Source organism: Anopheles marshallii, chromosome 2 (assembly GCF_943734725.1).
Source record: "Anopheles marshallii chromosome 2, idAnoMarsDA_429_01, whole genome shotgun sequence".
In the NCBI taxonomy this organism is placed as follows: Eukaryota; Metazoa; Arthropoda; class Insecta; order Diptera; family Culicidae; genus Anopheles; species Anopheles marshallii.
In genome coordinates, this window is record NC_071326.1 from 41,478,748 (window position 1) to 41,503,998 (window position 25,251).

Sequence of the window (25,251 nt, forward strand, 5' to 3'; positions counted from 1 at the left end):
ATGATTCCGCATCGAACTGTTCGGCGGCGTGCAGCAGTAGCAACCAGCTGTTCTCAACGCGGTGTACTAAAGTGTAAACGTTCGATGACATTTGGTGCTGCAGTGCTGCTGTTGGCAGCAATGGCTCTAATGTGTCTGATCAACGTGACCGTTGCAGAGGCTGTAGACAAAATGGCAGATACACCGAGCAGTGAAGAAGCGACCGTAGATGGAGAGCAATTCATGCCACAGGTAGGGTAGAGATTTAATCTTCAAAAAAAAACAGCAGCAGTACTATTAATAATTCCATTCACCGAGCATTTATTACCACGGAAGTGGGGTTTTGTCCGTAGCAAAAAAAAAAAAATATGGCAAAATATTAAAGCACCCGGAAACTAAATCCCGAACCAAATAACCCACTTATTCCGGGTTGATTACTAACCGTCCAGTCGTGGATGGGTGGGTGAACTTTCGGAGCCGAACCGTTTTAATCATGTTAGCAAGCAGCAACAGCAGCACCAAAGTTTTCCCTAGAATGGGTTTATATTTAATGCACGAAGAAGACACCGTCGACAGTGTTTGTGGATCGATCGGTTTTCCGTATGAAAAATGCATGACCAATACAGGTCGAGACTGCAGGCGGTCGACGAAACCCCCCCGCCCCATCCCATGGGTGAAATATTCCCGCAGGAGTCATCGATGGAAAACAATCTCTCCAGCAGTGATTGTGCCTATGGAATGGGTAGACAAACTGATGGAATAAATCGGATCCTAGGGCCCAAACACATACACACAGAGTCAGGATTTTTAATTGGATGAGCATGGTTGTTGAATTTTTAATAGTGTGGTCTATATATTTGCCGCCGAATGGTAAAAGTGGGCATGCAACTATGCTCGCCTACAATAAGCACATTACACTGCACTCGAGCTCGCTGCATAAGGATGCATGCTCATTACGGTACACTCAGCTTTGTTTTGCCGGTTTGCCAGCAATGGGAGAGGTGTATTTTTTTTTTATCTTTCCCCTCATTTTTCGCACAAAGTGCACGGTGTGTTTTGATGCTGCTTGGCATGCAGTATGTAATAACATCCCCCACGATGCGAGGTCTTTCCATCAAAAAGGGAGGAATACGAATTAACAATGCTCCGGTGGAATCTGTGCTGATGAAGGCAAACTTGGCGCTCTCAACGGTGGTAAATAATAATTTGATCAACGTAGGTAACGATCGTCCTAGTCTGCAAACATTAGTCTCTCTCACTCTGTATTTCCCGGGAGGTATAAAGTTTCATCAACTTTCTGGACGATCTAACCGGGGCCGAGATAGTTTGAGTGAACGGATTGAATAGTACGGCTAGGAGATACGGCGGACTCGAGAGGAATCCTTCATCGCTGCTGCTCACGAGGACCTGAGACAGTCTGTCTATAAAACATGTATCAAATTTTCACATAAATAAAAACAAACTCTTCGTCTTCTCTCTCTATCGTTCGCTTTCCTTCCATGTCCCCCAACTCAGGCAAGTGGCCTAGCACGGTAGCAAAAGGGTGGTAGAGATAAGATGAAAATTTAGTACAACTTGCAACCCGGTATGTCGTAAAGAAAGTGAATCCTGTGTGTTGATTTCCACCATGTTTCTCCTTTTGTCAGGGCTCCCAACCGCCCCGACCTGTGCACAAAACTAACGGAAGTGCCAAAACGGGTAAAGAACGGGGACACGAGCATAAGCTAAAGCGATATTGATATGAATATTTTAATATGCTCCCTTTTGCACGACGGTACGCCCATGTACGGTCCCCATCGCAACCCAGCGGCACATTGCCTTCATCGTCGGCAGGGGAATTTTCGCAAAAAGGTGCCTCCAATCCCCGGTCCGGTTTCGCACATCCGGCGCGGGCACACGACACGGTAGCATTTATACCCTGCCCGGTAACTTTACCCGTGGCCACCGAGGTAGGAATTGCCCCAGGGCGGAGGTGGAAGTGGAAAGCATTGCTTCCGAACCTTATCTCCCCGTCACCCGGTGGGATTTCGTACAACAATCTCGTACGAGGTACCATCCATCCATCGCTCCGGCCGGCAGTTGTGCCGGTGAAGCGAAGTGATGATGATGATCAAATGAACGCCAGTGATTTGGAATATGTATCAAAGCGGGAAAGCGCATAGCATTTGCATTATGTTTCGTGTTCTTTGCTACGGGAGATAAAAGAATTCTGCGCCTCGGGGCAGATTTTACAGATTTGGAGAGTGATTTTTCCTTTCTCGATTCGCTGTTGCGCCTCGGGGACATTGAGCTACCGGGGCGGGACGAAGGTGGGCGGGCGCCTTGGGGGATGCTTGGAATGTCTGTCAGAATGTAAGGAATCGGAATGAATAAAACACGAAACGTTGCAATTTCCATTTCGAAATGCCAGCATTCGCTCTCACACGGCGCTGAAGAACTGCTTCGTTTCAATGATTTTTTAATGGATATGGGCAAGAAAATCGAGGCCCAGTCTTTGACACAGTCCCGGGAGAGTGCAGTAAGTGATCGCTAAAGGTGGGTGGAAATTGGGGTTTTATTTTCATCACTACACCGTATTTGCCGGGGAGATAATTGTAATTGTTGACAGAAATGTGTACTGTTGTGAAATCATTAGAAATAAACGGGTAAACGGGTGTCTGCCACTGAAAGTGTGCCGAATAAATAATGCTGTTATGTGAAATAAAATTTTCCATTTATTACTGTGTTCGAATGTGCTATGGTGCTATTATTTTATATCAACAGTACAACAAATTTGAAGAAGATTGCAACAGGGTCGATCCAGATGATATTCGGCCCATCATACGAAGTATAAGATCCCCGGGCTACTTCCAAACCAGCCCATGATCTTCGATATATTAAAAGCACTTTACCGTAGGACAACAGCCAAATAATTATTAGAACCCCCAACCTTTCTGGGGAACAATAGGAATTTCACGAAAGATATATAATCATGTGGTAAAAGACATGTGAAGCTGCCCTATAGCGTTACCACTGGTATAACATGTACAGTATAGGAGCGTTATAGTGGCAGCTAAGGCTAACAACGGAAGCGGCAGGACACACTCGTTCTTCTCGATTGATTCGTCGGCTAGACAGGACGTTTGATACAAACTGTAGTAAAATTAGGTTAATTAGGTTAGTTAGGTTAGTTTAGCTTAAAAAATATCAAATGTTATAATAAATAACATAATTATATATTTATGAAATTAATTTGAGTTATTCAGTTACTTTAGTTACAGCTTGACGTGTGGTGGGACTAAGTATGAATCATCTATTGTGAGTTGTTGAACTCCGAAGAAACTCCCCCCCCAAACTTTCCAATGTACAGCAGTGTGTCGTGAAACCTTGACAAATATTTTAAAATAAAAGCAACATAAGGAGGATCAAATGTAAAAGGAAGTCGAGTAAATTAGGAATTTTGCCTTAACTGACACCACGCTTCAATCAGTTCATATCGTGTTTTGTTCATTACTGGCAGGAACGGATCATTGATATAGCGGACTAAGCGGCTGCGGGCCGCCCCGTGCTTTAAGAAACCCCGAGGCCAGAATTTCACGAAGGGGGCCCCGAAGAAAGTTGACATTGCAGAAAGTCCTCCCCGTGTTTTTCTACTCATCTGGCCAGTTGATGAAAAGCTCACTCACAGCAGTGCGACTACTGTTGGGGCCCCAGCTAACATTTCGCTTAGGGTCTTCAAGGAGCATGATCCGCCTCTGATGATGCGATCAAAATGCTATTATTAACGAAGAAAAGATATAAAAGCCATGCACTAATGAAATCACACAGTAGGCGCAGTTGTATCTCTCACTCTTTTAAATTTTGCCACTATTTTGGCACAATTTTTCGTATTTGATAAGATCAGCCGATTCAGGTCTATCAATTTCTGGTTTTCTTTGACATTGTTTTTCGGCAACTCGCTAGTAAATTCTCCGTGCATTGGTACGGTGCTAATGGTAGATGATTCCTGTATCTGGTCGTATAAAATCCTGTTACTATTAAGCCAAAGGACAATTTTAAATTTGTCCCACGCTTCCTATATTCAATGGAATCCGAAATTCATTTATAATGATCAATGGAGCCTTACAAATGTTGTCACGGACGAAGCACTCAGAGTTATAATGGTTCTTAGTATTATTTTCATTACCAGCGAATTTTAATTTCGTTTGAATGGGTTTCAGCAGAAAGAGACCCACGAACTCTATTGATATTCCTGCCCTCGCTCATGAAATACTCAGAGGGTAGTTCGCTGACATGTTGGAGATGGCTGACGATGTGCGAGGAAAAGTGTGTCCCAAAAGCTGATAGCTCATTACCCCATCCGTGGTGGTCCGTGAAGCCCACATGAACGGACAGTTGTAAGGGTTTCCGTGTTGGAAGGGTAGAGAATTGCTTGGGTACCGATTAGCTATTTAACATAAAAACTGTCCAGTTTGGAATCTCATATTGGATGTGTTAAAAAGTAGTTTGCTTACCGTTTCCTCTGTCATCCGACATGCCATGTGCGCACTCATCAAAATTGCGTTAGTCTAAGGAAACTGATAACATTCTCGTTAGTTGTAGAAAATGCAACGTTATGCTTAAAACACACACACATACCCAGCAAATACTAATCCATTCGGCGAGGGAGTGATCTCAACACAATACCCCCGGCATGCAGCCCGATGTGCTCCCTCCCGCCCGGTTCCATACTTTCAATATTAATCCCGCGCGTTATGCCTTCCGGACCGACTGCAGTCCAAACGCAATCATGCACATCCTGAGGCGATACCAAAACCAAGCGCTGTAGCCTTTCGCCGTAAGATATATCCGTACGGTAGCAGCACCGTACCGTTTGCCCTTTATCACTGGTTCGACATTGCAAATCATTGCCATTGCTCTTGATCGCGTCAGTAGTTCCGATTCTGGTCGTTGTTTTTATTGCTCCATGTTCTGCGCATCGATCAACACAACCTCGCACACACCTCGTTCGTATGGCGTGTCTGTTCCTGCATCTTTCGTGCCTTGCCTCCCAGCATGACAGACACCCGATAGCGCCCGGTACAGGGCGTCTGTCAGCTATTCTTCTGATCGATCACAAACTCTTCTGATTTTCTCTCGTTTGCGATGTTGTAGCAGTAGTCGTCGATTTTTTTTACCCCCCCTTTATTTTTGCTATATGAATGCAACGTTTCTTCTCTTATGCAGCCGGTCATGCATGTTGACGCGCGGTGCATGCACAGTCTGGCATGCAACATGCGCGCCGCATGCATCATGCATCAAATTCTCCGTACATACTCCAGCATCCTTCCTTCGCCGCCTTATCCTAGCCTTCGCTTTTCCACTCCACGGGGCAGATTTTCACTCATCGCACCAGCTGCTACCGGCGGGCGGGGGGTGTTTCTTTCTCCTGAGCCTGCACACGCCCCAAAAGGAAAAAAAAGAAACAACATGATATCAAATGCTGGGTCTATCGCATCGAAATGCACGCCCGGGCGCTCATAGAATGCGTGGTGGTGGTGGTGTAGGAAAAATGGGAAAGGAAGTAGCAAAATTAGTCGAACCTAAACAACATAAAGTCCCCGGTACGGAGGCACATCAAAAAAGGGACGCACGGCGAAGATTTCTCTTTTACCTCCAACCGAATGCCAGTGGCCAGTGGGGTGGGTGATAAGGGAGCGGGAGCGAACGGAATGGTATCACTGGGCACGTTCGTTCGCACAGATTTCCTACGCTTCAATGAACCGGTTCGAATGGAATGCAACACACACCCCACCGGGACCCCATACGTTCCCTTCCTTTTTCTATCTCAGCCACATGAAAATTAGCGCGAATGAGAAGAAGGCGCCGGCTGGCCCGGTGGGGAACTGGGTGGAAATGAGGGGGGGGGGGGGGGGTAGAGAAAGAAAACTCTCCTTTTCGAAGCACACACACTCCTATTGCATCCCCCCCCCCCCCCTTCCCCCCCCTCTTAGTGATCCTTTCGCCCGGACAAAGGGACTGTAGAAGAAGCGTTTGTTTTTCTCTTTTGCTTTCCATCAGTGTGCCCCCCCCCCTCTGTTTGGAGTGTCGCTAGCAAAGGGTTTTCCACGGCAGGACCGATACAGTGATGATGGGTGCACAGCAGCGAACGAGCGATTAAACAGAATTGATAAGCTTCTTACTTTCCATCTCGATGCATTCGCGTGCATCGGCGCTGTGGGTGCATCTTTTCCGAATTGATCGCCGATGTTTCGCTTCTCGGTGCAGGAAAACTCCGCACCAAGCGTATTGGCCATCAATATGCACTGGAGGGGGGTGAGGGAAATTCAGCAGGAAAGGGTGGCACGAGGAAAACGGATGAATTTCATTTGGTGCAAAATATTAACAAACTCTCATGGTTTCACGTTTGATGTGGAGCAACAAACGAAGGATGGCTAAAAGGTGGAAATGGTTCCGGTTTTCGAGTGCATTCATTCATTTTCAACCCCAGCGCATCACCCTACGGAGTGCAGTTCTGTGGAGTGTGCACCACTTACAAACGTAATATTAGTGACATAGATAGCGACCACTCGAACGATTAAACGAAATTTCTAATTGAAACATACAACACACAAAGCACATGACCGGCCACCGCCGTGTGCAGCGTGTGCACGATATTTATTATACTTTCATCAGATTGGTTTTGACAACGGGCGATGTATTCAATTTTTAAACCAAACCATCACCCGACCGCGGTAGCATAAATTAAACCACAATCAGCATCGGCCCAGAATCGATCCGGGGAGAAGTTCGCCCCGCTGGCAGGGACAATACAATTTCGACCCCCAGCCGGGGGGCTTGTATGTTCTTATGCAGTACGCACGGAAATGCGTTAGCGCAATGCTGTCGAATAGTTTTGTCGCGCACAGTTTTTCACACCCGAAACGTGTCAACATTAATCAGCAGTGTGCCCGTTACCGATCGCCGCTACTCGAACCTCGCAATCAACCGGTTTTGGCATCGTTGATGGTGCTGGAGAAGGCGGTGTCGGGTGAAAAATATGTTGTCGTATAAAATAGGACCAAAAAAAAAACGTAAAGCATTGCTCGTCCTAACCAACGGAACATGATGGCTGTTAAATGGCGAACGATGGCAACCGTTGGCCGAACATATTGGTTTGGAGAGGAGCAAAAAACCAACAAAAAAAGGAAAGAAAAACAGAACGTTACAATATAACGAAAACAATGTGACAAGAGAACATGGAAGCGCCACTCGCATAACAGCTCAATCAAACGTGCCAGTTTGGTGGAAAACAAAATGGGTGCCGCCCGGCAAACGACAATAAAACGTTGCAAAATAAAAGACTAATGGTGGCCTGGTGGCAGCTACCGAAACAATAGATGGTGGGTAGAGTGCAAAAGTGTAAAGATAACTGCAGCAGATGAGTAACGGAGCGCCAAGTACAGTGTAGATCGATGCGTTTTGCCGATGCAATGGTTGCACTTTTGCGGCACTGGGAAAACTGTTATTGAAGAACGTGAAATGATGGTTTTAAAAATTATTAAAAAAAAGAATAATTAGGCAGAAATACTTCTTAAAATCTTAACGTCTTGTTCTCTTCTTATCCATAATAAGCTTTGTCGGACTGAAAAGGCTTTCTTCTCTCGGTAATAAAAAATATGCTCTTATAATGGAGTGATTTTAGAGCTCTTGTGCTGTAAAGCTATAACCTTCTTTTGTACTCAGACACAATTTGACACCGCTAGCACTTAATTTGTAACAGTCGCTATGAAATACGGTCATGCAACTACGTTCGAAATATTGTCCCACCGGCTGGCATCGAATAGGAGCATAGCATTAGAATCCGTCAGATATAGCCGATCTTGCATCTACGATATTTGCTGGTATAGTAAAGAAAGATCAGAGTATCAAACAGAATTTCTCCACTGCCATACAGCAGACATCATCTAAAGAAGAATATAAAGATGAAGAACCTGAGGCAAAGTCGTTCACCCTCTGGAGGTTGATGCAATCGACTGACCAGTGCAAAAGTATCTAGACATGATGGATTAGGTCGCAGGAAAGTGTTTGTCGACGCTAGGTGACATCTGACCGGCAGGTAGCAGTGTCCCAAAAACGATTACTTTTGCGGTAACGCGATTAAGTTGCTACACCAAAGCGTGTCCCTCCGTCAAACTGCATCACGAATAAAATGTTAGGAATGCAAACCCTGCATATTCAATTATGACGTGTGATAGACACGATGTGCGAAGACTCTACTGTAAACCATTTATATTGTATTGGCAACACTGAAATATATTCATTCCGAAGTATACATCGAAAGCGGCAACACACGGTTTTCTTTATATCACTGCATAACCTTTAGGTTATGGGCCCAGAGTATTAGAAAATGGAAGACGAAAAATACGACAAATTTCTGTTACCGCTATTTGACGGCTCCAACTATAATGCATGGAAGTTTCGCATGCGTGTTGTGTTAGAGGAGCGTGATTTATTTGGATGTATCCAGTCGGAAGTGGCTGATGTCGCGGAACTTTGTGATAATGAAGGTGATACAACGGCTAAGAAAGCCGAAAAGGCTTTGGCGCGTGAAAAAAGGTTCAAGATGGACAAAAGGTGCAAAAGTTTGTTGGTGTCTAGAATACATGATTCTCAGTTGGAATACGTGCAGGATAAAGCAACACCAAAGGCTATTTGGGACGCCTTGATTGTTATCTTTGAACGGAAAAGTATCGCGAACCGTATGTATTTGAAGCGACAACTGGTGGCACTAAAGCACGAGTGCGGAAATCTTCAGGATCATTTCCTAAAGTATGACCGATTAGTGCGTGAGTATCGTGCGACAGGCGCAGTGATGGATGATTTGGAAGTGGTGTGTAGTTTGTTACTCACTTTAGGACCCAAATTTTCCACGGTAATCACTGCGATAGAAACCATGGCCGCAGAAAATCTTACCATAGATTTTGCAAAATGTCGTCTATTGGACGAAGAAATTAAGCTGAAAGGCTTAAGTGTGGAACCAACGGTTCAAAGTGAATCATCGGTATTCATGAGTGCTAAGAAACCGATGAAAAAGAAGAAAACTCTAAAGTGTTACGGATGTCATCAAGAAGGACACAAGATATCCGAGTGCCCTAAAAGGAAGCCCAAAGCAAATCTAACAAAAGCAGAAAGTGTCTCTTTTGTGAGTTGTGTTAGTTCTATCGAAACAAACAAAGTGCAGTGGTTCGTGGACTCGGGGTGTTCTGATCATCTGGTGAAAGACAAAGAATTGTTTGAAACGCTAACTCCTTTAGCAATTCCTGTGAAAATTGCTGTAGCCAAAGATGGTGAATCTATCGAAGCTCGGCATATAGGAACAATACGGGTTTGTTCTGTGGTCAAAGGTGTTCAAATTCCGTGTACCATACACAATGTTCTTTATGTCCCTACTTTGCGTTTCAATTTGTTTTCCGTGTTAAAAGTAGAACAAAAAGGAATGAAAGTGATATTCGAAGATGGAAAGGTGTATGTGTGGGATAACAAAAGACTCGTTGCAACAGGATCGCGTTATGGAAATCTTTACGCTTTAGATGTGTTTAGTGATAAACGTATCGAGAACAATTCTTTGGTGGCTCATGGTCGAATCCAGAAAAATCTAGATTTGTGGCATCGTAGATTCGGTCATCTAAATAGTAGACAACTTGAGCAGTTGGTAAGAAACCGTTTAGTGAAAGGATTTGATTTCGAAAACTTTGATAAAAAGGACAAAAACGTTACGGTATGTGAAACGTGCATTATCGGTAAGCAAACGCGACAGCCTTTTACAACATTTGGAGGGAAACGTTCTTCGAGAGTGTTGGAGCTAATCCATTCGGACGTGTGTGGTCCAATCACACCTACTGGTCGTAAAGGCGAGCGATATTTTTTAACGTTTACAGACGATTATAGCCATTTTGTTATGATATATATCATGAAAAACAAAAGTGAGGTTTTCGAGAATTTCAAACAGTATGAGGCTAAGGTAACGGCTAAATTCTCATCAAAAATATCACGTTTGAGGTGCGATAATGGTGGAGAATTCAAAAATCATGCTTTGGAACAGTTTTGTCGTGAGAAAGGAATCGAAATACAATATACAACGCCGTATACTCCTGAGCAGAACGGCACTAGTGAGAGGATAAATCGGACACTAGTTGAACGAGCAAGATCAATGTTAGAAGGTGCAAAGATTGATAAACAATTTTGGGTGCAAGCTATACAGACAGCCGGGTATGTGGTTAATCGATGCCCGACACGAGCGAACGACAATGATAAAACTCCAGCCGAAATATGGGAAAACATCAAGCCTGATGTATCTAAGTTGCGTGTTTTTGGATGTTCGGTGTTTGTACACATACCGAAGGAAAATCGTAAAAAGATGGATGCAAAGGCATGGAAAGGTACATTCGTCGGATATGCACCTACTGGCTACAGAGTATGGAACCCCAAAACGAGAACAATCATTACTTCGCGAGATGTTGATTTCTTCGAAATGGAGTCGCTATCAGACAACGAAAGAGGTGAGATTTCTGTGCGATATAACGAATCAGATATTATCGTTTTAGAGAAGGAGCAGACGGAACAAACAAGAGGAGATAACGGTCAAAACATAGATGATGTTATCGATCAGGAGAGCACTGCAAGCGAGGAACAATATGATACTGGTGAAGATGAGGTTAGTGAAGATACACCAAATACCAGACCAGTTCGCGAACGTACTGCCCCTGTATGGCATAAAGACTATGAGATAAATGCCAATTTTGCGTTGAATGCTCTGTCCTACGTAGAGAATACACCCAAATCGTTATCTGAGGTAAAGAAACGAGATGATTGGAAGTTGTGGCAACAAGCTTTACAAGATGAAATCAATTCTTTGGAAAAGAATAAGACTTGGACGCTAACAAAATTACCAGAAGGACGAAATCTTATATCGTGCAAATGGGTTTTTAAAGTGAAGCCTGGTGACGATGGACAGCAATCCAAATATAAAGCTCGTTTGGTTGCTAGAGGTTTCAGTCAAAAGCAAGGATTTGACTACACAGACACTTATTCACCAGTGGCACATCTAGACACCATTCGAATGGTTTTGGCTTTGGCAAATCGTAAAAACATGTATGTAGGTCAAATGGATGTAAAAACAGCATTTTTAAATGGCGAGTTAACAGAGGAGATCTATATGCAGCAGCCGGAAGGATTTGAACAAGGTAAAGGTTTAGTCTGCCGTCTGAATCGTTCTTTGTACGGATTGAAGCAAGCGTCGCGAAAATGGAACGAAAGATTCGATGAATTTGTGATTAGGCTTGGTTTTATCAGAAGTGCTAATGACCTTTGTTTGTACACTCGTGACTCTGGCGAAAAATTAGTGATCATCATTATTTACGTAGATGATGTTTTGATAGTCAGCTTATCTGAACAGAAGGTAAAAATAGTGAAGGCTTGTCTGGCAAAAGAATTTGAAATGACAGATATGGGCGAAGCAGGAAATTTTCTTGGTATGAAAATAGAGAGGAATCCTGACAAGGGGATTATGCGAATTTCTCAACGTCGATATCTAGAGAGCCTACTTTGTCGTTTCGGAATGGAAGATTGCCGACCAATCGCAACACCGATTGAGTATAGACTCAAGTTAGAAAAAGGAAATGAATGTAACAGAACTACTCATCCATATCGTGAACTTGTAGGTTGCATAATGTACGTATCATTAACATCTAGACCAGATTTGGCCATTGCTGCCAACTATTTTAGCCAGTTTCAGGCATGTCCCACAGACGAACATTGGGTACATCTGCGTCGTATATTACGGTACGTGAAAGGTACTTTGGATTATGGATTAATCTATTGTAAAGACGATAATGCACCAATATTGGAAGTTTATACAGATGCAGATTGGGCTAATGATATTGTGGACCGTCGTTCTGTATCGGGAGCACTTTTTAAAATGTTTGGAGCAACCATAAGTTGGATTGCAAAGAAACAAGCGACTGTATCTTTGTCGTCAACAGAAGCTGAGCTGGTAGCTCTTTGTAGTGCTGCGCGTCATAGTCAATGGTTGGTGCGAACATTAAAAGATTTAGGATTGGATATTAATCAACCAGTTCCATTTCATGAAGATAATCAATCGACTATCAAGATAATCAAAAATCAAAAGGATTCAGGCCGCATGAAGCATATCGACGTGAAACATTTTTATGTGCGAGAACTGGTAGAAAAGGGTAGTATTCAAATAGACTATGTACCAACAGAAAAACAAGAAGCGGATATATTAACAAAGGGTCTACCTGCTCCTGCGTTCAGGAAGTTACGTGCAAGTCTTGGTTTGTCCGAGTGCCAGGTATGAGCGGGCGATTTAGGACGATATGAATTAAACAGATGTATTGTGACTGCAATGTTTGAGCGGGCGTGTTAGGAATGCAAACCCTGCATATTCAATTATGACGTGTGATAGACACGATGTGCGAAGACTCTACTGTAAACCATTTATATTGTATTGGCAACACTGAAATATATTCATTCCGAAGTATACATCGAAAGCGGCAACACACGGTTTTCTTTATATCACTGCATAACCTTTATAAAACGCCGTCGAAAGTTACCTAGTTTAACTGACACTTTTCAAACTTGCAAACAAAAAAAGTATAGGCCATTAGTAAGATGGCCCGGCACTCGAGTTGCTTCTACAGAGGAAGCAGACACATCCGTAGACACTCCTTCAGGGAGCTCTTCCCGTTTACAGGCCCGGAATAATTACGACCTAATCAATAATTATCTAACGAACGCTTATTAGCTTATTTGAGCACATGAGCAGATCGTTTGTTAAATCATGTATTTCTTGGCAAACTTTGAAAGTTTCTCGTACCTAACATTCACCGAAACGTCAAATAGTGCTCCCGGCGGAGAAGTACAGTAGCCCCGGTTCGATGATAAGAGAATGAGACTGAGACGATTTTCCACGTGTTTGCGCAACATCCCTTCGTGACATTGTTTTTACTTTCAGTTTTAACAACCTCCGAAAAACTCGATCATCGATCAAAAAACATTCTAAACTATACACTCTAAACTGTTTCTACTGAAAATTTCTCGCAAAAAAATAACCCCTTAATGTTTGAACGGCGATCTTTGTGTGATGTAATTTGGATCTGGTTTCGATAACGTTCCTAATCACTTCCATCCACGCCTGCCAGGGTCATGGTCCCAATATTGGCAAAATTAATCCCGTAACATGGAACCCCTCGTAAACCGGTCCGCCACACCGTTTTCACACAATTCTGATCGAGAATTGTTTTCCCTTCGTCCAGATTGAGCCAATTTTCAGTGTGCCACTGTGCTGTGGGGCAGAGATCGATGCACGTTTAAACAAGGCACCCGTATAAAGGACAGGAGGAAAATGAAGCGAACATCTCGATGTGTGTGTGTTTGTGCATGTTGGACTTGCGAACTGATGTAGTGTGCCACAACACTACTTGTGTACGGGTGACGTTGGCATGTGCGCGAATCATGTTTGCACAGCTGCCAGGGAGACAGTAATAACTGTTAATCAAATTGTGTGTTCTAACGGGTGAAAAAAAAAAACAACGTAATCTACGCCACTTGAGCGAGCGTGGTGAAGCACACCACGTGCTGGATGGACGGTTCCGTCGAGTCCTTCGGAAGTGCCCGGTTTTGTGAGCCTTCGGTAGGTATAAAAAAACGGTGCTGTAAAAAGCAAAAGGTGAAAATGCGCGCTGTGATTACGGTGCCCGATATAAGGAACCATCAAGCTACCACCACCCGGAGGTGAGGGTTTGTTTTGTTTAGTTTGCTTGCCTTTTTTTTCTGATGCTTGTGAATGTGTTTGAACATTCGCATCACAAAACTAAATGTGAAAATCTAGCCGGAATGCGAGTATGCAAAGCGTGGCCCGTTTCGTGGGAAGCATTAATTTTGATGATTATTGCACGGTCCGGCAATGCGAAAGCACATCATCCCGTTGGTACAAAACATCGGTAATGAAAAAGGGGCTACGAGTCAACATTAACATACATGGCCAAATGGGGGACAATACAACACACAGACGAAGAATAGTACTGCGTGCGTGTAAATAAAAACCCTACGCAAGATAAATTTATCCATGGCCATAAACTTTTCCTAGCCAAAGGATAATTCGTTGATCCGTGTGTGGTGGTCGTGTGTATCTAACGAGCTTTTCCTTTTAATCCAATATTCTGACAATCCCTTCAGGATTGTCCGTTTTTTTTTCACTTGCTCCACCGTCCCACCGTCTCCCATCCTACGCATCCGGCATCCAGAAATCACTTCATTCGTGCGGATTAAGAGCATTAAATTAAACGCATCTTTCGGTCGGTTTGGGTTTGGGTGTTGACAGGAAACACGCGCCCTGTCTGCCTATCACCTATCATCTTCCTATCGAACGGTTATTTTTCTTCTCGACCCGGGCCCCGGTCGCGTGAGTTATCGTTTGCTCTTGTGGCCCCGCGGTCACATCTCAAAATCTAATTTTCACCAACGGTGAACGGTGTCGACGAACATGCGAGCAGCGACTCACCGAAAGACGACGAACGTCACCGGTATACCAGCGGGCAGCGGGCCGTATGTGGCTCGGTTTGGGCTTGTGGATAGATTTCGCTTGATGACTGCGTTTCGCCACAGTGCCGGATGAAATTAAACTGTGTGCTATTGGCACCATCGGGCGGTATTGCAATCGCCCCCAAGCGCTCGTTATGCGCCAGGGTTCGTTCGGTCAGCTCATCGTCCACAATTTGCGTTTAGAGGCACGACGGTGTAGAGACGGTGGCAAGTCATCGTTTTCCAATTTATTTATTCATCCCGGGCTATTATTGCAACGTCGCTAATCGGTATCCCCATCCGCACCGTAGTGCGGCAACGATAGGACCTGTAATTGGTATCGAAAATATTAACATTGCATCTAAAGTGTTGGTGACATGTGACGGTTTAATTACTATGCGATTTAGACCCACTGTGTGTCGATCGTTCTTGTCAAACTATAAAGGGCGGCAGGTCGTAAATGGACTGATACATTGTTCTGTTTCGTGGGGCCATAACCATACCTCATTCGGTTTCTATGTAGCAGGTGTGAAAAATGATTAAAAAAAACGGGTCACAATCCACACCGTACGGATTACACTCATTAGCTGCACGTTTAACACACGCAGCATCGATCCGTTGCAGCCATTCGCCCGAACAGTGCACCATTTAAGCTACTGCTAAAGTGTGGCGTTCGTTGAAAATGTTCGAAAACACTAAAACACTGTTTGAACAAAGCCCATCCATCGGTGCGCCACATTTCAATCTATTTGCATTGCACACCATTTACCGGTCAGGTTTGGTGGCATCAATGCAATTGTCCCCCATTTGGGGTTTTCGTGGCATTTTTTTTTTAATTTATTCTCCACCGACTGGTCTAAGCTGGTGCGTTTTCCGATCTGTCCAAGCTGCGTTACGATGCACCGTGTGACCGCAACGATGGTGGTTATCACAGCACGGCTGATGGATTTTCGACCTAGCGAACTCTAACCCACGACCTCAAGCCTCAACTCAACCCAGCTGTGCATCTTCTTTACACGTGGAAGGGGGCGGGAACTGATACTATGGGGGATACTACCAATTGAACGGAGCCATGCATAAATCAGCGACAATAAATCGATTTGAGTTTTTTTTTCTTTCTTTTCCGTGTGTGTGTGTGTGTAATGATTCGGCCAGCTTGGGGTGCTAAATGCGGTGAACAACTGGCTATCGGACGGTACGTTTTATGGTGCAAATGTGATAACAGCGAGTTAACGGTAGAATGGGCCATTTTGTTGCTGAAGGACTAATCCACCAAATAGCCGTCGATTTGAATAGGATACGAAAGTGCGTATTGCAGCTTTTGGTTAGCTGGTAGGATAACTATTGAAAACCGTGTAATAAATCCCGATTGTCTACCATTTGATGATGAACGCTTCTACAATACAATTCAAACGGTTCTATAGAAACCGTTTATGGTACTGGCCACAATTTTAAAGGGGCATGGGGATAGATGATTTCGATACATGGAGTGTTTAATACTAATACTGCTTAATTGCGACAATAAATTAAATTATGCTTAAAATCAATAAGCAACAGGACGCGCGTGAGGGATTGATTGAATTAAACGATCGTTGAGCGGTGCAGCATATTTTAATTGTTGGATTCATTTCTATTTTCGGACATTCCGTTGGGAACGCGTTGTTCCATTGTGATCATTTCATGCATGGATGCAATTGAAACAGATCGGTGGAATTTGTACTGTTGTTCGAATTGCGGTGTTGGAATTGAACAAATAGTATTCATTTTCGCGGTCTATCGATTTAAAGCCATTTAAAGTAGTGTTCATGGCGTTACATTATCAGGGGGCTCCAACAATAATCAATTGGGCAACGCACGATCTTTTCTGGGGCATTCAATAATTCACGACAGTGTCGTTCAGGAAAAAATGAGTTATTTTTCGTTCGTTATTTGATAATTTGATATGAAACAATTTGATTTTCAGATCGCGCAAAACTAGACCCTGCATACGCAATGACAATTAAACATATTTTCTTTCTTTCTAAAACACAACTTAAGTGCACATCTTTGTATAAAGGATATTAACGTTTAATATACCAATGTATACTGCACATTCGTTACACGATTCCTGACGCAATTAAATGCGAAAAAAAAAAACAACTCAAAAGAAACGATCGTAAGCGTATACAAAGATGCAAAACAGTTTGCATAAATATTAGTGTGACACTAGCAAGCAACTTATGTCGAATTTAGTTTGTGCGTAATAATATTGTTAAATTAATCAATAATGTTAGATAATATTGCCAGAGGAGGAATCGATTTTCTCAATTTGTTGAAACAATTTTGTTAGCAGTGCAAAATAATACTATCTTATGCTCAATCGAATAAACGTTAGCAGGGGAAAATTGAAATAAATCCACAACATCGTACTCGCACGACTGCTCCCGTTGCCTAGAAGCAACTATTTGGTGTTGTTTATAAGCTGTTAGCAATATTAGAGGCACTTCCGAACATTGCCCACCTTTGTAAAGCCATTTCCAATCAGTTCGGAATTAGCCCAGATGTTGTTTGAGATTTTATCCAGCTGCGTAGCGTCTGTTTCTCCCGGAGCCGGTACTCAATCAGTAGCCGGCGAATGTGATGCATCTGGCGGTTTGCTTTCAGCAGCGTCTCGTCCTGCTCAATCGTGGTAGGGTAGCGGAGCAGCATGATCTTCATCACCGTTGCCAACCATCGTTCCGTCCGGTCACACAGCTCGATGGGTAGAACAGAAGGATACGAGCATAGCGTTTGCCGTTCCGTTGCATTATCCAGGGCGGTATAATGATCCAACTCCTGATCGTTCATGGCCGAGACACGGGCCAACGTAGACAGTTCCTTTGACATCGGAACTGGCAAACTGCCGTTGGCTAAACCGAACGCAAACATGCCAGACGTTGGGATGCCGAGCAGTTCGAGTAGATGCGAACGTTTCTTGTAGTGTGGAATCGCTGGTACCAATGTAAAACGTTTCTGTACGCTCGTATAAGGGTTTCGACCACAGACGAAACTGTAATAAGGAAATCAATTAAAAAAAAAAGGTTCGAATTATGGGAAGATTATCTCGATGATACGTACCCATTGTGGACGAGAAATTCCGTATCCGTTCGCTTGCCATAATGGATAAAAATGGGCACCGGGACCGTAGCGTCTGTTGGCCGCGAAAGCCAACACTCTAATTGTTCACTGGCAGCATTATAGCATGTTTCCGCTACGCATCGCTCTTCGCGCTCCTTGATGTCGGAGTACGCGTGATTAGCCATGTCCCAGAGTGGAATCAGTGCCAGGGTAAAGTCCATGCCATCAAACTCTGCTAGGTTGACCGGTACTTTATTCTGTCGGGTCATGACCGTCGAGACCGCCCAGCTGTGGAAAATGGAGAATAAAAGGTACGGTTAATAACATTATTACAAAACATTTAAATAATGAATTACAACGTGCTTTTTTCTCTCTTCCTCTCTCACTTTTTTAATGTTGTAACAGAACAATCGGTGACAATCGATTGAACGGATCATTGTAATTAATTAGTAGGTACAGGAACTATCAACCATGTATAAGGAACTGCCCTAGATAATAAATCTTGACAACTCATACTGAGAGCAGAATGATGAACTCTTGAGATAAAGCTAACTGAACGGTGTAAATGTAAATAAACTTGACAAATTAGTACGCATTTGCAAACCGAATACTAGACACATTGACACATTAAAAGACTAGGGAAGGCTTGACACATTACATTTGCGATCCATAATGCTTTACTGTCACTAACAGACATGGGCTAGAGGCTATCTTTCCAGAAGAAAAGTATCTTCTCACATCAAAGTGGCTAAGTGCTTCCTTACAACGAACAAATCGACATTCGTTTACCAAATACAAACAATCTAAATCTGTTTGGCAAATACAAAAAACCGAAACACCCGGCAGTATAGAGATCCGTTGTTATCGATCTGTTCGCAACCAAAACGGTATGGTTGCTCGGCAAATGTTCACACCGACACCACGCCGACATTTGCCCAATGGTTGTGGGTATGACTTACCATCAATGCAGCTTGCCATAAAGTATATTTCCCCACTGTCTGCTTGCTACTTCGAGTGATGCTAACCGTGCACAGCACACACCACAGCAGCTAAGGCGATGTGCAACAGGACCATCTTTCCCTGCCTGTCCGAGAACCGAACTGGTCAATGCTGGAAGCTATTTGCTGGGCGAATTTATAACCAATTTTGCTTCCATGCAACGGCATTGTGTGCATGAGCAACACGGTAACACGGGAGGAATAATGCACCGGTGGGACTACGGTTTGGTTAGGCAAGTCCATAAGCTACAGAGTTAAATCAATTCTTGCCTGGTATCGGAATTGCTAGCGCATAAATTGCGTTCCAGCAGAGCACATGGTTGGCCGGGGTAAGGGAATTCCTACGAAAGCTAGCCTAACTAGAATCCCTAGATTGCCCTACCGCAGCGAACGGCACCGGTCAAACACATGAACACACAGCGGCAGCATTCGTCTGAGCAGCTCCAGAAATCGAATGACAACTGTTAGCTACGGTTGAAAAGTGTTGTGCTTAAACTAGCCTCTAAATTAAAGATCGGTTTGCCAATGAAGCTTAAGAGAATACTTATCATTCTTCGCATTGTAGCTGCTGCTCCTTATGACTACGTCAGTACAGTGTATTATTGATTACCGTGATGCAGGTAAAGCAAACATGGGCAACAAAACATATCTAAAAAATAAATATTTTCTCAAAAAGTTTCCCAGAATCATAGAGATGCTGATGCTATCCTCAAGGCAGGCAATATCAAATATGAACCTTTTCGTTTTCTTCTCGTCGCATTTTTGGGGTAAAGCATAATATAACAATACTATCGAAAAAAAAAAACAACAGCGGTGTGAACACAACAGATCCATCCTTAGGAGAAGGTTAAAACCGGGTAACATTCCATGGAGAAAGAAACCCCCCTAACCGATGCGAGATGATTCTCGGTCCAGCCGATCAGCATACGCACTACGGAGTTTGCCTCAAAGGCAACCAGCGTTAAGTCAGATGGAACGCAAACCGTCGGAATCATCTCTCCGTGCCGTGCCTTTCGTTGCCCATTGTCCGTTGGAGCTGGGAAAAAAAGATTGCCTCCAAGGTTGATCCACGTGGTTTGAAGGAAAATATCCGTTTGCCGTCTCTCACGCTTCGAACTCCGAAAGACGTTCATCTAAACATGATGACAATTCACGACGATGACGATGATGATGATGATGATGGGTAGCATTGGGAAAAATTGCCACTAAACCCTTCCTGCCCAAGGAATGTCCTTTCGTGCTGCAGTATGTGTGTGTGTGTGTGTCGGTCGGTGCGTGGAAGGACATCGATTCGGACAAGCAGAAGTAATGCAAATCTGACGTGATCAGTACGGGCGGGGAGGGGACACGTCTGTACGGGTGGTTGGGATTGGCAAAACGCATGACTGCATTTTATGAGGGTTGTCCGATTTATGAGACAGCGTGCTACGATCCTAGCATCGTCATTTTATCAGGACACCCAAACCAGGCACACACACACACACAGAGCGAGGAATGGTATTCGTCTAATGAAAATGAGCAAACAGCTGTTACCTGCTAGACCGAACATTCGTTTTATTTTTTTTTTTTTTTGCTTTTTGGGATCGAGCTTGTGGATTTGAATTTAATAACTCAAAGTTGCTCCATTTGTTTGGACGATAGCATTCGAACCGCTTGAACTCCCCCCGTGCGCCCTGCACAGCACATTTAATATCGAATGTGTAGATGAGAAATGTGTGCACTTTCAGTCGGTGTTTGGACTAACCGTGGGGGAGGGGGGGGGGGGGGGGGGGGGAGTAAACATTGGTCTGGAATAGGAACTTTTGCCTGTTGTGACATTTGTTTTTTTTTTTAATTTTACAATAACGCCATTTATTGCCAGTTCACCGACGTACCACTCCAGTGTTGGTGGAAGTCCTGGTGGAGATTAAATGGTACTGCTGCCTGTCCATAAATAGCATACGTCCTCTGTGCCTGAGACAGCAGTTGAGCACCTTTTCTTACCACCGTTTGAGCGTTGAAGCGTGCGGACAATGTGGACCAAAAAAAAAGGGGAATTTAATTTTTAATTGCAAGTTAGTTGACCTTCGAGCTTAGACTGCCATTTCCGGAGTTTGTTTTCCTTCTCGCATGCATTTCCATCGAGCTTTACCACTAATTGCTTTTCCATGTCTTTCGGATATCTACATATCTGATTGGGGCAGTTCTGGGAAAACAACAACAAACTGAAATGCTCAAATGTCTCGTTGGGCGGCAACTATTTGTGTACGAAAGACATACTACAGCCCGCTAACTTTCTGCTTGAAATCAGAAGCAGACGGCAGAAAGCACATATTTCCACTTTGAGTTAAGCGTCTGAATGAGGCGAAAATAGCAAAACCCATTCATTTGCGGGTCAGAGAGGAACGATGGGATTCGTCAAACTTGATGGTGGTCAGGGTTGCAGCATCGATTCCCGGTATTAATCATGGTAAATGCTAAGCTCAGCTGTGGTACAACGCTAGGGAGAATCCCGTGAAACGTGATTTCCTTTTTGTGCAATTGAATTAGACCGCTCGGTATAAAGTGGAGTTCACCGTTCGTTATAATTGGCATATTGGCAATTTTACGAGGGTGAAACGTCGGTTGCAACTGCCAGTAGTGCTTGTGGGTCTTCTCGGTCTGTTCAGTTATTTATTACTTTTCGGCAATATACCACTAAAAATGGTCCTAAAGCAAGTGAGCTGCATACTTTTAGGCGCCCTCCATCATAGGCAAACATGAGTTAGACGAGAATAGCACTCATGCTTTAATCGATTGCCAACGTGGTAGCTTTATGAAAGCTCAACCTGAAAATGGACCTTCCACTAAACGCTTCCCTTTCCATTTATTCCCCCCCGTTTTGCTAGGCACTCTCGCTGACAACACTTCTCTCGGAGGATCCAACGGCTGAAGCATTGCAGCCGGGCCACACCGATGCATCACTGCAGCCCCTGTCGGAGCACAACCCTTCACCCTCGTCACCAGACGTACCCGGTGCAGACGGACGACGGCGGCGTCGGTTGGGCAGAAAGCGAAAGCGTCGCCCGCTGCAGGACGACTACTGGCCACCGGCAGTACCGGAAGATAACGATACGGAGTCGAACGGTTTCTCCCCGACTGCAGCCTCCGGGCGTGTATCGGATCGAAAACGTTTAGCCTACGCCGCCTCCCGCTGGGAAGAGCCGGCCCAGAGGGTGGCTCTCGCACGGCCAGCCACCCGATCGAACGCGAACCATCACCAGCGACCGGGCGATTGGATGCACAACCCATACACCGATGCGATTAACGTGGAACAGCCGCCGGCTACGGTGAGACGGCTCCCAGGTGGACAATCCACCTCCTCATCGGCACCGGCCGGAAATTTGTCACCTATTGATCCGAATAGGTCGCGACGAATTGCCGGCGGGCGACCGACGGAACAGCCACCGACCAATGGCAAAGCATACCGGAAGCCATACTCACAGGCACGGCGTACCGAGGAACCTTCGTCACCCGGTGACGCCGGTGGTTCGAGTGAGGCCGGCAAGGTTCCCGTATCGGCAACCGATCTTAAGGCGCTGCTAAAACAATCCGACGGCCTTAGCCTGAGTGAGATACTGCAGCAGCGTAACATCTCCCTGCAGGATCTTATCAAAGGCAAACAGATGGCGCTGGCCGCACTGACGCAGAGCCCACTGGACGCAACAACAACGATGACAACGATGGGAGACGAATCGTCCACGACTCTGTCGCCGACACTTTCGAGTGTACGGTTTCGGGTGCACGATGACAGCGTTACCGGGCGGCCAGAAGCTTCCGGCGATACGGGTACCGCAACGCCACCGACGACAAGTACGGTGATACCAGCTAACGACTTGCTAACGACTTCCGGCTTTAATGGTCATCTACCGAGTGCAGTGGAGGATGAATCCAACAATGCGGTCGGTGACGATATTGGCCATGGTGTCGGGAACATTTTCCCGACCGTTGAAATTAAACAGCTTGCACTCAACCCGGTACTGCCCATGCACAAGGACGAACAGCGCATCCGTCCGATAAAGGGTGTCGCCTCTCGGATACGGCCCGACCTGAGCAACACACACATCCGGACTGAACCGGGCCAGGTAGCCCAGAGAGTCCGTTTGCCCGCTGCGACCACAACCACCGGCAGTCCAACGGTTGGTCCAACGAATCCTTCCTTACTGCTGATGACATCAACCACAAGGGAAAGGTGGACCCCGTCCGCCGCACTCGCCGGACAGCGTCAGAAGTTCCAAACCACGGGAAAACAGTTCCACACCGGAAGGTATGGCCCGGGTACGACGTTACCCTCCGGCTTTAGCTCAACCGCATCGGAGAGTGATAGTTCTCCGCTAGCGCTCACGACGACGCTGGTTGGCACAACGACCGAACCACCGTCGGCCAAAAAGCTCGTACGCGTTAAACTTAGCTCAGCCGAAGCCACCTCCATCCTGCCGGAAGCGGAAGCGATGGTGGAGTTATCGCCCGAGCGTCAGCTTCATCAACATCTGCTACGTGTACCGAAGCTGAAGCCCCGAATTGCCATCAAACCGAGGCTAACGAATGTGGTGCCCCCGACATTACCTGCCGAAGCACCATCCACTACCGTGCCACCATCGTCGCCTCCGACCAGGGCTGCAGAAAAGGATCGGTTCAATCTGTCTGATGTTGAGCTGGGCGATGACAGTACCGGGGAGGGATCCGTTACCACGAGCACGGCCAGCAGCAAGCAGGGCCGTCAGCAGCGTTTAAACGATGATCTGGAGGACAGCGAAGAGCCAGGATTGAACATTATCGAGAAGTTTACCTCGTTTGCGGATGCTGCTATGCCCGCGACACAGGAAGAACGTGATTCCGAACAAGCCGCGGTGGCCGATTTGATTGGACGCATAAGCGAACACACGCAGCGCTCGTTTACGGACAGCCTGGAGGATCTCTACCGTGACGTCACGGAGAGTAATCCTTCGCTGTTTAACGATCTCTCGCCCATCGCGAGTGCCGACGATCGGCGCGAACTTCTCGAGCTGATGGAGGATCGCCGCATCGGATCGCGTCTTGCCAAGGTGCTGTCGCAGCGTAACATGACACTGGAGCAGCTGCTAGAGCATCGACGCCGCGGTTCCAGCCAGCTCCATCTGGCGGAAATAGCAAACGGCAAGGTGAAACCGATCGACGACAAGATCGACATTGTGACAGCGTTCGAACACTTCCCACGCTTCAACATCGGTAATCTGCGCAGCATCCGGCCCGATGACATCAAGCTGGACTCGCAAGGGTTTAGCTACTTCACCTCCATCATCAACATCCGACCGTCGGATGAGGCGTACAAGGAGGCCCGCGCACTCCAAGATCGACATCGCTCCCGGCGCCCGGCGTCCCCCGGCAATCATCGCGGTGACACTCATTTTTTAGTGAAAGGCGGATCGAAGGATAGGCTGCTCGTGCCTTCGAAAATGTCCGCCGGTATGGAACACGCGTACGGCAGCAACAGCGAAAACTATGATCATCAGGAAGATCACCGCAACGAGGTGGGCGATCTGCTCGACCTGGAACTGTCCGGGCACGGGTTTCAGCATCACCGGAGTGCATCGGTAACGATCGAAAGCACCTCGATGCCGGTCGGGGTACGGTCGGCCATCGTCGCCAGCTCGGCGATCGTGGGCGTTTCGCTCGTGATCTTCATAGCCATATTCGTGGCCTGTCGGTTGCGGCAGCGACGCCGCCAGAAGCTTAACTACACCGAAAATTTCAACATGGCGAAGGGTCGTCTGCCGATTCTGCACGGATGCGATCAGGAAACGGTACGCAAGAGTTGTACCCCCTCGGTATCCGGACGATCGAGCAGTTTGGGCGAGCAGGTCGTGTATACAACCCACCGAGCACTGGCCGGTACCAGTGGAAGTACGGCGGGTAATAACGGTGCGACGACAACGGCAGCGACGTCGACGACGACCAGCAGACAGCGAGCGATGATGGATCCCAACTCGGTTGAGGTGCAGGATTATCTTTGGGATCGGAAACCATTCCAGTAAGCGATCAAACGAAAACAGGGAGTGTTTGGAGTCTATTCGACGGTTGTGATAAAATGGGTTTCTTTATCTATCTGTTAGGTGAGTAGGTTGCACAAGCAATGAATGGGAAACTTAAAACATGTACATACGTATGGCTGATTGCATACATTTCGGCGTATCGTACAAATGGAGCAGATGAAAGCGATTAAAACCGTGAAAGGCACATACGATCTTAGAATTGGTTCAGCATTTTGTACTGCATTTATTAGCACCGATTCGTTGAACTTTGTCCAACCGGCAACCATCTGCATTCCATGGTTGCATTCGCTTACGTAGCCAAACTTTAAACCAACTTTATCCATAACCACCACCGGATTCAGATTATGGTGCTAATTCGGTACCAAAGTTTTCCAAAAGCATGCAATTTAATTACAAACCAACTGGCAGTGGTGGCGGGATTTCAACCACCGTGGATGGTCAAAAGCTGGCCCCAACCGTTCTAAACGTTGCTGTTGCTTTTCTTTACTTTCAGATTGATCCTATCCAACCGAGCGCACGGGATGCAGGATCGGTACAGCAGTAACACCAGCACTCCAGCCTGAAAA

General features: G+C 45.6%; 1 protein-coding gene across 1 annotated transcript; it reads left to right on the plus strand.

Annotated features, from left to right (window-relative positions):
- LOC128719773 (uncharacterized) lies at positions 1-24,667 on the plus strand. Its single transcript, XM_053813404.1, has 2 exons — positions 1-231; positions 21,503-24,667. Exons 1-2 carry the CDS (start codon positions 1-3, stop codon positions 24,665-24,667), a joined length of 3,396 nt encoding a protein of 1,131 aa, XP_053669379.1.
- The last annotated feature ends 584 nt before the right edge of the window (positions 24,668-25,251 follow it).

Bases quoted from the DNA above. Each gene is read 5' to 3' on its own strand.
- LOC128719773 (XM_053813404.1), top strand. From the start codon at position 1: ATGATTCCGCATCGAACTGTTCGGCGGCGTGCAGCAGTAGCAACCAGC. The intron at 232-21,502 runs GTAGGGTAGAGA...CCGTTTTGCTAG, and splicing joins GAGAGCAATTCATGCCACAG to GCACTCTCGCTGACAACACT.